At 35.7% G+C, this 13293-nt stretch overlaps 1 protein-coding gene across 12 annotated transcripts in view; it reads right to left on the reverse strand.

Moving 5' to 3' along the window:
* The window catches only part of DNAH5 (dynein axonemal heavy chain 5), a 151030-nt gene that overhangs the window by 22674 nt on the left and 115063 nt on the right, over positions 1 to 13293 (reverse strand). For 10 of the 12 annotated variants that reach the window (XR_014578970.1, XR_014578971.1, XR_014578972.1 and 7 more), the window contains 8 exons: positions 12135 to 12314; positions 11098 to 11235; positions 10361 to 10496; positions 8444 to 8760; positions 6432 to 6587; positions 5766 to 5948; positions 1221 to 1464; positions 20 to 134 (listed from right to left, as the gene is read on the reverse strand). Coding sequence is in view for 7 of the 12 variants with exons in the window: in XM_083822381.1 (XP_083678507.1) it covers positions 20 to 134; positions 1221 to 1464; positions 5766 to 5948; positions 6432 to 6587; positions 8444 to 8760; positions 10361 to 10496; positions 11098 to 11235; positions 12135 to 12314 (1469 nt within the window). In the remaining 5 variants the exon portion in view is untranslated. Of the gene's footprint in view, positions 1 to 19; positions 135 to 1220; positions 1465 to 4177; positions 4395 to 5765; positions 5949 to 6431; positions 6588 to 8443; positions 8761 to 10360; positions 10497 to 11097; positions 11236 to 12134; positions 12315 to 13293 lie in introns of those variants that run through there. The other 2 variants (XR_014578973.1, XR_014578974.1) reach the window with 2 other exon arrangements.

Below are 13293 nucleotides of genomic sequence, written 5' to 3' on the forward strand. Positions count from 1 at the left end.
TTCTGCTTAGCCAAATTACCTGGATAGGGAGTGGTCAAAAAGCCCCAAAAACTGCCGAAGTGAAGTCTGATACATCACATTGACCATGCTCATCTCAGTAATAAGGAAGTATAAGATGCTACCTCGAGTTGCAACTGAAGGACATAAAACAAGACTGTGTTCAAAGCAGAAATGCAAAGCAGAAAACTTTAAATCTTTACAGCAAACACATTGAGTTTTAGAATATATACTAATCAAAGGTCTTTGAGTTGCTCTATTCTTTACTGGCCAAAAAATAATTAAAATGTTAATTTAATCTTCATTTATGCATTAGCAAAAAAAAGAATAAATAAATCTTTTTGCAATTCTGAGTATATTTGGAAAGGAACTAGATGGTATATTGAAATATTCAGTTCATTAGTAGACCATGTAAGAAGTATGACAGTTTGAAGTAGTTCGAGTATCCAAACAAATTTCTCTTACCGACTTTTACAAGAGTCGTATAAAAGCCAAATAGATTGTATTGATTTAACTCACCCAGCACTGATTTAACTTACTTTTAGCAGCCATCCAATTTTAAATACAAACATTTTATAAAATCTGCAGTGCTTTCTGCTACATTAACTGTACCATTTCCTAAAATGCAGGTATAACACAATTCCAGAGAGCACCTTCTTTCACTTTTTTCATATGGTTTCACTTGTCAGTTAAAAGCCAAAAGACAGATGAAACATGTTGACTATAACTTAAGGATCTGTGACAGGATAAGTAAAACATTCCCCAAAACAGATTCAAAGCATTTACCATTATACTGCTCCCTAAAATAGAGCCATTTTGAACCCAATCGTACAGTTACCTAAATACCCTAAAGACTAGTCTCATTGAGAGTCCATAAAAACTGTCAACATTTTAACAGCTGAGAAGTAGCAACCAAACCTTCTCAAGCTTCTTTCTCCAGTAGACTATATAGACACTTACCCTCCTGCATGGAGCAGTGGGAAGTCTGGGGAGAAAATAGATCATTCCATTTTAGAGATTTCACATGAAATACAACATTGATTATTTTGTCCACCACAGCTCAACATGCCATTTCCTAGATACATTTTACTTACAGGAAAACACAGATGCTTCCAACCCACTACAGCCCTCCTGATTTCATCCTATCATTTCTCTTACTCTAGATATTGTTCTTTTAACTGTATTCTCCAGTCATGTGCCTTTCATCACTATCTCACACTCACCAGGTCTGTATTCTTCACGGGCTGAGTTGATCTGTACCTCTGTTTCAGCAGAAGTTTGCAGTTTCTGTGTTACCTCCTCAGCAGTCTTTTTAGTCTTACTCAGTACAATTATTAAACTCTCATCATCTGCCAGAGAACCCTTAGTGCTTGTAAGTCGGAACAAAAGGTTATCTTCCAGCTCTTTCATCGTCCTTTTGTTTAAAGTCACATCTTCCATAAGATCTGTTCTTTCTTTCTCTAATTCCTGTTGAGATACATGGTAATATTTGGAAAACAGAAGAGCAATCAAAAACAAGATATAACAAGGTATTTAGTTTTAAAAGTACTTATCCTACTGAAACAGCGTAGGTCAAGAGTAACGGCACTAATTTGCAGAAAGAATTCCAGTGGTATTTCTGACAGTAGGTCTATTGTCAGGTTTCCAAACCTGCTATGTAAGTACATGTTAACAAATTGTTTCAGCAAATACTATAGAGAATGCTGATATCATGTCCTAATAGAACTAGAAGTCCAAAAAATTAATTGCTTTTCTTCTCTGTTTCAGACAAAGACAGGGGCAAACACCTTTCCAATGACAGGTTTAGCTTTAACTTAACTAATGCTTTCTTCATTTATGCCCTGTTTTCCAATCACCATATTGAAAACATATTCTGTTTAACAACAAGCATCCTTAGTCAACTAATCAAGCATCAAAGCTTTCAAGAAGAAGATCTAAAATATTCCTCCATCGGACAGGGCTATCACCAAAATGTTTCATTGCTTAAGAAAAGAAAGCATGTAGAACTCAAATTAAGTTCTTTAGCTACAGGTATTTAGTTGATTATTTTTAGTAATACAAGCTATGTGGTTTATATAATTACTTTGTTTCCCAGAAGTCATGTATAAAAGATAGATATATGCTGATTAACAGCTTTACATAAAAATGAAAAGAATTGCTGCTTAAAATACTCAGAAAAATAAGTTGTTCAGAGATACAATGTCTTTCCGTTTATTCTTCTATTTCTCCTAAATTCAAAAAAAATTTAAAACATTACAAATCCCTCAGAAAGAAAAATACTGTACTGAAACTATATATGTTTCTATATATATGAAACTATACATGTTTCTATATATATGAAACTATATATGAAACTATATATATTTCAATACAGTGAGCAAAAAGGATGAAAAAAAGTGAAAGGAAGGGCTAACAGTCTTTCAGAAGATAGGGATAATATGAATCTTTTCCTGGTTATCAATAATAAGTGAGATGGATGATAGATATATTAGCTATGTCTACACAAGTACTCCTGCACCATTTACAAAGGTCTGGTGGATAGTTTTAAGAATGTGTTTCCAAAGCTGAAAATTGTGTTCAGTCCACCTTTTCCAAGTCCACGTCAGCACTGTATTTAGGCTGCTACTTCTTCCAAAGAAATGGACAACACTGGGAAATACATGCTTTCTCATAAAGTGATAGAGGCATCATGAACCTAAGACCTTAGCAACATTTACAGAAAGTTTTTACTCCACCATTTCAGTTATACAGACTTGTCACACATTTTTTTTTCACATTCTAAACTTGTGGTCTTCTTACTCCTACATTCTGCTTAACACTCGTAACTATTTCAAGACTTGTTCTTGGAAAGAAAGTACTTTAACCTTAAAAATGATTTTAAAAAAATCATCTTCATCTCATTATCAGATTTAAATCCTTTTCTTCTTACTGTACAAAAGGCATAATAAATCATCATCACCAGTTAGAAGAGATTTATTGGGACTGTTGTCAAAGTGTAATGTAAATATCATATTGCATAGAAGATATGAGAACAAATTCAAAAGATTCTGACAAGCGCTGATCAAATAAAATATAAGAAAATTAACTCCATTTTAATCAACTGATGCCTACTGGAACTAAAGAAAAAAATGGGTAGCTATTACAAAGCAAGAAAAGCATTATTTAGGTTTGATGAAGTAGAAACAAATTTTTAAAGTATAGCATTAAAAGAATGCTAGCATCCAATTAAATAATAATTATATAATAATAATAATATATGGAATATGGAATATAGATATTCCATACCATATGATGTCGCACTCAGCGATAAAACATGGGAAAGGAGGGGAGGGGGTTCTTGTTATGAAGGTGTCTGTCCTCCCAAACAACCGCTACACGTACTGAGGCCCTGCTTCCCAGGATGTGGCTGAACATTACTTGTTGATGAGAAGTAGAGATTTTTTTTTTCTCTTTCTCTGTGCTTCTGCGTGGCCTTTGCTTGTTTTCTTCCCTCTTTCCCTCTTCCTTTTCCTTTAATTAAATTATCCTTAACTTCCTTAACTCAATCCACGAGCCTTTTTTTTTTTTTCTTTTTCCTTCCTTTCCAGCATACTTCTCCCCATCTTCTGAGGAAGAAGGGAAGTGAGAGAGCAGTTCTGGTGAAGTTCAGCTGCCCAGCAAAGTAAAACCACCACAAAGGGACCTCCAGAAATTATCTACTCCAACCCCCTGCTCAAAGAATGTCTAAATAGGTCAGTTTCTCAGGGCCATAACTTTTTCCAGGTACTGAAGTGAGGCTGGCCAGCCTGTAGTTATCAGGATCTTCCCTTTTGCCTTTCTTGCAGACAGGTTCCAGTCATTAAGAATTTCCCTTTACTATCACAACCTTTCAAAGATGACAGAGAACAGACTACCATGGCATTAGCCAGATCTGTCAGCACCATCAGAAACATCGCATCTGGTCCCACAGGCTTGTGTATATCTAATTAGCTTAAGCGATCCTTAAATCTTTCTTCTATAGTGGGTACTGCTCAACTCCCACAGACTCTTCTAATAGATTCAGGGTTCTAGGAAGCCTGAGGGCAATTCTTACCTGTCAAGTTCCTCATCATTTTCCATATCCCTTGGAACTTGGTTCCCTGCCCCAGAGAGCAATGGCACCAAACTTCCTTAGCGTTCCTTTTGCTGTCAAAATACTTACAAAGACCTTTCTTCTTGGCCTTCACCTCTCTCATTGGTTTCAGCTACCACTGAGCTTTGGCTTTCTTAACTCCATTCCTACTTGTACAGGCAATATCTGTTTATACCTTCTAAGTAGCCTGTCCCTGCTTCCACCTTCAGTGTACCTCCTTTTTGCATCTGAACTTAGTCAAGAGTCCCATGTTCAACTGTACTGCCTTCATGTTTGCTTATCTGGGCTGGAGAAGAACAAGCAGAATTTAACAAGGAATTATTCAACATTCAGGTTGTTAAATGAAGCACCGTGAAAACAACATGGAGAAAACAAACATGCCAACACAACTTGAGTCCTAGCACAACAGTCTAGCACAACAGTCCTGACAGTACAGGCAGTGACCCCTAACTGCTCTGCAAGAACATAGATATTTTCCCTTCAGAGATGTCAGTTAGTAGAGCTGACCACTAGAATGGGCTCTCTGATCCATTTTCAATGATTATTTTTATTGGTAGAAGAACATGAAAAAGCACATGCCTTCTGATAATGTATTTGCCTGCATAATCAAAAGGAAATTGTGATGAAGGAATTTGATGATAAAACAACTGTCATCCTGAGGAATATATTGAGTTGCAGGGACAAGAAGTAAAGTTTAACATGAGGCTTTGTGAATGTACACATCATGGTATGTTTCAGACAGACAGTGATCATTCCATTACGTGAGTTGACAAGCTGTCACTGGTTGAAGTTAAGCTGATAGCGCAATGAAGCTGTCTGATAGAATATAAGTCTTCATAGAATGAGTATGGTTTCCCTCATGAGTTCCATGGACTGATCAGAGAAATGCAACTACTTAACATTAACAAGATTACTTCAGCCATTACACTGGAAAGTCTTACATGGAAGGGGAAGAAAAAAATAAAATAAAATAGCTCAATAGCTGCCACAATAAGGGAACAAACACATTCCTCTCCAGTGAAGGTAAACTGGAATTGTTGCCAAATTTTAGCAAATACAGTCATAGATGCATAGTATCACAGATTCATAGTTTGGTTTTTAACCTCAACAGTGGTCCACCTTATATTTAAGGAATATAGTATCCAATAGTTCTAAAGATCCAGAACTGCTGGTGGCATGCTTACTGGCATTGTCATCCTGAACTTGGACTTGCTTAATTAATGAATCTGCAGTGTCAGATTAGTTAGGCAGACCATTTCCCCTTGCAACAAGGAAGTAACTAAGTCCTTTGCACCAGGTTACATTGCCACGAGTTCCACAGTGTCTAGGCAGAAGAATATCAGTTTCTATTCCAGACCATTTTCCTTTTCACAGACAATGTTCATGACGTTATACCTCAGTGAGGCAGGAAAAATAGAGTATGGTATGGTTGCAAGAGAAAAGACAGACAGAAACTTCTGGTTGACTGAGTCATTTTTCTTCTGTTCCAGCTTTTAAAACATCTTAAACAGGTTATAGTAAGAACAGTCACAACAGAGAGACAGAAAATTACTCTGCAATATGGGAAGTAAGAGTAATAAATTGAAATGAAAGTGAAATCATCTACAGGTAAATATAAGACACATAGTCAGGAGAAAAATATAATTATTTCTTTTACCTGTTTCTCTGTGAGAATGACTCTTCCTAAGAGCTGATTTTCAAGACCTTTCATGGTCACGGTAAAGTCAATGATGGAGGTTCGAGCATTAATTTCAGGAGAGTAACCTGGATTTGGCAGTTTTGTGGTAATGTAAAGCCTGAAGCCATTCATCACATCTACTTCTTTATCACCAACCTTCACCTTAAGAAAAGTAAGAAAAAGACATCAAGTGACAGTGCACACTCTTGGAGGTACTACATGTAGAAACAAAGTTTACATCTTTCTGTTCAAAAGCATAAACATCCAGCTTAAAATTACATGTCTGATGCAAAGAACTTGTTGAAAATATCCATAGAATAGTTTAACTGATGTGTTCACAGATTCTTTCAATTCCAGTTACTTTTCATCATTGCATCCCTTAAATGAAGAACATTACACCAGGCAAACAGAGATCTTGGTACCTTCTTCACTTAGAATTGTCATAAACAAAGGGATAAGAAACACTATAGGTTAAATATATTAACTATTTGTGAGTTTAAATTTAAAACCTTTTTTATTTTGTATTAGCATTGATCAAATTTAAAACATTTTAACCTTTTGGAGGCATATATTTAATAAAAGATTTTCTGTTGAGGACAGGTAGGAGGCAGTTTCCGCTTGTTTGTTCATTTGCTTTGATTTTACCTTATTGGTGGAACCTGTTTTAATGAAATTTCTTTCCAAAATATTATCTAGTGCTGGGTCAAGCTCTTCTCCAACATCTTCTATCAAAAGAGGTCTTCCCAGAGAAAGGCTGTCTTCTAAGTGATTTCTGAAATACTTGTGATTCAAAGAAGTGATCTAAAAATACAATCATGGACCTATATGTTATGTTTCGCCCAGTAACCAAACGTAATGCTTGTCTTATATTCAAAGATTAATTCATTTTATTCAGATAAATTACCGACAAGAACAATGGTCCTATAGCTAAATTATGGCAAAGATTGTGACTACAAGAGATAAGCATCAGTGTACTGTATTCTCAGATGTCACTGAATGCAAACTGCTAGTTTTCGACTACAAGAGTAGGAGTAAGACAACACTGAGCACGAAAAGTTTTGATAACTTATGAGTGCAACTAGACAACAAATTCACAGGAACCTTTTATCAACGTCAGTTTTATCGTGGATAACTTACCCAAGTCAAATCACAGCAAGGCAAATCCCAAGATTAGGGCTTTTTCCTCAAAAATTAGTGTTTTATATATTGAATAAGCCATTAAATAGTCTTTGCTTTACTAAGTTATTCTTAGCACAATTGTGATTAACTTTTCAACACATACACAAAGCACATTCAACTTAGTTTGTTTATAACTCTAAAATTAAAGTCTAATCATCATCTTTTTTCTTTTTTCTTTTTTTTTTTTTAAATATGACTAGGGTTCCACGCTGACAGAGGAATCAATATGAAGGACATGTATTTCCTATTAATAGTCTAAGAGCCAATTTATTATTGTCCTTCAAACTCCTCTACCCTTTTTAGGGTGTCCTGGTTCCAGTCAGGACAGAGTTAATTTTCCTCCTAGCAGCTAGTAGGGTGCTATGTTTTGGATTAGGATGAGAAGAGCGCTGATAACATGCTGATGTTTTAATTGTTGCAGAGCAGTGTTTACACCAGGCCAAGGACTTTTCAGCTTCTCGCTCTGTCCTGCCAGCGAGCAGGCTGGGGGTGCAGCAGGAGCTGGGAGGGGACAGACCCAGGACAGCTGACCCAAACCGGCCAAAGGGGTATTCCATACCATCTGACGTCATGCTAAACAATATATAGGGGTGGCTGGCCGGGGTGGGGGGGCTGGCTGCTCGGGGATAGGCTGGGCATCGGTCAACAGGTGGTGAGCAATTGCATTGTGCATCACTTGTTTCATACACATTATTATTATTAATACTATTATCATTATCACTATTATTATTATTGTTATTATTATTTTCCTGTCTTAATAAACTGTCTTTATCTCAACTCACAGGCTTCACTTTCCCGTTTCTCTCCCCCATCCCAGAGAGGGAGGGGGGAGGGTGAGCAAACGGCTGTGTGGTGTTTAGCTGCCAGCCGGGTTAAACCACAACATAGGGATACCTTAAAAAATATGTTTTGTTGGTGGAATTATTATTGCAGCAAACAAAGACTTTCTTCCTTGTACTTTCCTGTTTGAATTGATTTGGTGTATCTTGCCTCAAACAATATGTTGGAGCAATTCTGTATTCACTACACATTTGCAGAATATTTAGCAACTGACATCCATAGTAAGACAACACAAATTATTAATAATTTCTGATTATGAGAAAATAACAATATCGTGCCATGCATCCTTTTTTAAACATGTATATGAACTTTTACTAATCATTTGTTTTTTCTAATGTTTATAGTATTCTGCAAATATGCTTCAGCCTGTATCAGACATTACACATTCAGGTTGGTCTCCAGTAGTTTATGTTTCTTTCAAACAAATTCCTTTAAAAAAATGAGCTACTGGTATTAATAAGCTTCAAATGTACATTTTTCATATCTAGTCAAATCTCCAATCTACCTATATATATATATATATATATATTTTTTTTTTAATAAAAACTGTTTGCTAATTGTTATCTGAATCACAGATTTGACATGTTTTGTCAGCTAAGAGTTTCTAGGGACTCTGAAAGCACCACAATTCCTGTTACCTGGAGTTCATTTCTGACTTCCTTATTCTTAAGCCAAATTTTACCCTGTGCCTGTGGATCAATTAATAAAGGATAACGAGATGCTTTCGTGGCAATGATTCCATTCTGTATGGATAAGTCATCATTTGGTAATCCTTGCAGGTTCCATTCACTGATAGTAGGAGCATCAGTCAACATTTCTATGAGGTTCAGGTCGGTACTAAAGGGGATTTTCCGGGCTTTCATTTCCTTTTGCCAGTCATTTAATAGCAGACTGCGGAACTCTTCGTTGAAAGGACCAGAGTAGGACAGAAAAGCTGTAGCCAACAGTACATCACCTTAAAAAGAAAAAGAAAGAAAACAAAACATTATGACTTCGCAAATTTTATTCATGATGGAGACACTTCCTTCTTGATTTGTTATGTTTTTGATGGTAACTGGAAGAATGCACTTTGGCTGATAAAGATGATAAATGAGCTTTTTTTTAGTGATACGGTTTAGTGGAGGACTTGTTAGTGTTAGGGCAGAGGTTGGACTAGATGATCTTGGAGGTCTCTTCCAACCTAGACGATTCTGTGATTCTGTGATTTTTCTCCAAATTCATCGCATAGTAAAGCAATGCTACATTTCACTAGATGCCATGTTTACCTTACCCTTACAGAGCAACTCTAGGAATCAAGAGGAGAAAAAATTAAAGTAACACACTGAGTTAGGTTTACATTGCAAGGTGTTGGTAGCAGGGGTGGCCTCTTAAAAGAGGCCAGGGGCTACTCCATGCCAGAAACAGACAATTCCAGCGTATTCCAACAGCCCCACTGCAGGGCACAGCCAAGCCACACAGCCAAGCTGGTGGTGCCTCTGGGAAAGAGCAAAAGGAAGGGCAAAATGCTGTGCTAATACTAATGCTAATGTTTAATTAGGTAATGCCAATGCTTAATTTGGAGTGCCAATTAAGATCAACTGCAATTATTACTACTAACAAGGAAATGTAGTAACAGACATCACTACGGAAACATTGTGTGACACAAGTTTTAATCTTCTGGTCAGCCTCAAAATTTCCTCCTCTCAGCCTAAGTCTCATGACACTAGTAAATTTTTTGTACTTCAGAAGTAAAGGATTCCAATCTGGAGAAGATACTGTGCTTTTATACTGAGTACTAATATTTTTTTATACTTTTCCAAGTTATCTATTTAAAAACATGATGAGTGTGTGGGGAAGGTATCCTGTATTTTTAGTAAGTTAATAATAAACACACACACAAGACACACACACACACACACTGTGCCAGCAAATAATACACAACCACACTACCTGCTTTTTGCAACATTTCAAGGCAAAGGTCAGAGAAACAACTTCAGGCCATATAAAAGGACAAGATAAATTTCATTTACTTGGTATAACTAATCAATAAATCCTTAAAATAAAGTACTTTCATTTCCAAGTGTTTATTTACACAACAAAAAATTACTTCTAAGAAACAAAAGTTTCACGAACATTGGTAAATGCATTTAAAATTCTTGACTTCTATACTTAGAAGTCAATATGACCGAATATCAGTCTTTCTCTCCTCCACGTGTATTCCGTTATAAACATTTTACTGGTTCTTTCTTACACGTCAACACATCACTCTTTGGACTACTGCCTACCAAGTTAAAATATCAGTGTCCCAAGCATTCAATGCATCTTATGTTAAGGTACATCTTCACCACAGCATACACAGAGTATTCTAGGGTTTTTTAAATATAAACCTCAGTCTCATTGCATATTTCACCTAGCTGTGCTTCAGCAAGAGAATTAACAATTACCTCAATTTTAGCAATGGTAAATCTGAGCTGCAAAGGAAACATTTGAAATTCCAAATGTTTTTAATTTCATTATCCATTACAATTCAAGCAGCTAATTTACTTCTAAGTTCAAAGGTGTGGACAAATGCTTACCCACTAGCCTCTTGGTCTGAATGGCAAATTCTTTACTCTGTTTAGTCCACCTCTCTTTTTCACCAGCTAGACCACTTATAAGACTTGAAGCAGTTTGCATTTTATGCCGGCAACGTTCAGCATCTTCAAGCAAAGTCTAGATAAAACCATACACCAAAATATGTGGTTTACAGCCATGTATCTGATAGGACAGAAAAATCTCTATGCCTACTTAAACCAGTAGAACAAGAGTTCAAAAATATATTTTCAGTAACATATCATATTGCTGTATGGAGAAGGAGGGAAAATGGGAGGGAAGAAGGATATCACGACAAACTATCAACATCTGCCATAAATATGATTCAACCTTTTAATATTCCTGCTCTTAATTTTCATGTTGACACATACGTTAAAGGATGCATGAGATGCCTGGTACTTATTAATTCTGGGAAATTCTGCCCAGAATTTCAAATACATTATGCACTGATAACATATATTGACAAAATTTGATGTTACAGTACTAGGCACTAAAGAAATAACTCAATTAAAATATTTTTTGAGGCAGTGGGAAGGAGGAGGAGGAGGAGAAGAAAGGTGAGATCCAGAAAGGGAATATCCAAAACATCATCTCTTTTTCTCAGTCCATCAATGTTTTTTCCAAGGAATAACAAAGAATTATGAGAGGATGCATTAAGTTTTGCTCAAAGGATGGGTGGCAACCTTCTCTAACAGTCTCTTTTCAGCAAAGATACATTCACCTGTTTTTCTCTCATGGCTTTTTCATACTCTGCCTGCACAATATCTAACTCTTCTTGCTTGGCACCCAGTTCTTCCTGAGCTCTCTGCAGATCCAGCATAGCAGTGGTTAGGCGATTCTCCTGGATTGCTAAATTAGCCTGTGAAGCATACAAATAAAAAAATGTATTTCCACACACATTTCTTATAATGTATGTCAAATAGAGTTTCATTGCACTGTATCACAAAATCAAAATGTTCAGTAGAGATTTCATCATTCATTAAAAACTTTTATTTCAATTTTACAACAAACTTTTTCTTGCAGGTAGTTAATTAGCTGGTCTTATATAAATTTGAAAAAAAATAGAAAAACTTCTGGGCACCTTAGCCCTTTTCAGCTGGCACAAAATTAGTCTGAAATGGCCTTTAGAAAGACTGGTGCCATGAAAAGCCTGTTTTGGTTTGTTGTTTTTGTTGTGTTTTTTTTTTTCCCACCACCTATTTTGCTTTGTTTAATGAAAGATACTACCTGTAATCACAAATCTTCCTTCGCTCTAGATTATTCCCATAACAAATATAGAGCTATTCTTTGTTAAAATCATGCTTGACCATGTTTTTCCTGACTTTCAGTCTTGCCCTTCAACAACTATTTAGGCCTGTTTTTCTCTAAATAACACTGATGAGCAGAGTCTCTGTATAGTCTTATGAACTGATATCCTGAATATTAAATGAATCAGATCTCAAGCATTTTCTTTTTTAAGGTAAAGCAATTGCGACTGTGAATTAAACTAGATGTCTGCTTCAACCCCATTCAAAAGGGGCCCAGAGGCATTAAACTGCATAATCTTTTTAATGATCTTGACAGCCTAGAAGTGGTAGTACATTTGAAGCATATTTCATTGTAGTTATTATTTTCAACATAGTAAATTCCTACCAAGGCAGGCACCAGTTACAATAAGGCAGCTGACGTTTCCAGCAGATGAAATCCTCAATTGCACATGGGCAGGGAGGAGAAGGAGTGAAAGGTGTTTGTGTGCCTCGCATTGATTAATAGACTTACCTTTAAGGGTAATACTTCTTTGTTGATAGAAAAAAATACAGCCATGGCTTTGGTCCACGAGCAAAGCCCAGCAACATTCCCACATACTCTCTTGGCTGTCTCAATGTTGTAATCCACCATTTCAAAATAAGGGCTCAAAAGCTCTACCACTTCTTCATTAATTGTATCCTTTGGAAATTGCTAAAAAAAATAAAAAATAAATAATAAAAAAAAGTATGTACTATGTATGTACATAAACTATATATATATATACTTTAGCACACACAGAACACTACCAGGATCACAAATGTCACTTAAAAACAGCTAATATTAAGTTATCTGTCTCATGTATATTTGGGATTTTGCCAAAGTCATTTTACTCTATTCTATTTTCATACAAAATGTAAAAACGTTTGCCTTCATTTATGATCTTCTCTACCCTATCTTATCTACTAACGTTACATAACTGGCAGTCAAGTATAAAATATCACTGAGATTCAGTTTGAAATTCCATTTACCTTAATACTGAATAAATAACAATATTCTTTAAAAAAGAGAGGGAAAAAGATCTGGTTAATGGACACACATTCTACAAGACAGTATTTTCAAAGGGTAGCCAGCTATCTTCCCTTTAAACTACCTTTAATCATTAATGCAACATGTTTCAATTTTAACAATTTGTTTTGTGCCTCTCTTTTCTTTAAACAATGCCTTTTCCATTTTCATCCCAAAAGCTCTGAAATTTCTCCCTTAATGTTTTTGTCTCCCTTAAATGTTTTTTGATGGCCAAATATTCTGTATAAGTTTAGTTACCTTCAAAGGTTTATTTACAAGGTATATCATTGATGAACTTGAAAAATAGCTGTTTCCAGAAGCACAAATAGGTTTATTTATGCACAAGCAATAAAATGTTGAAGTCCTTCAGTAAATTCATGGTACTACCAGCCATACAAAGTTGGTCAAGCTTATTATCTGTTATTTCCCACTGGACCAGAGACAGATGAAGTAAATTCAATGTGATTATAAATGCAGAAAATTATTGCTATCTTATAGGGAAGCTTTAACCAAAGTATAAACTTTAAGAGTTGTTTATATTCTTTGGTTTAGGAGAACATTATTCCTCTAAATGAAGAAATCAGATTATTAAGTCCAGTGGTACAGGACAACATATAAACTATTC

Source organism: Anser anser, assembly GCF_964211835.1.
Source record: "Anser anser genome assembly, chromosome: 2".
Taxonomy (NCBI): Eukaryota; Metazoa; Chordata; class Aves; order Anseriformes; family Anatidae; genus Anser; species Anser anser.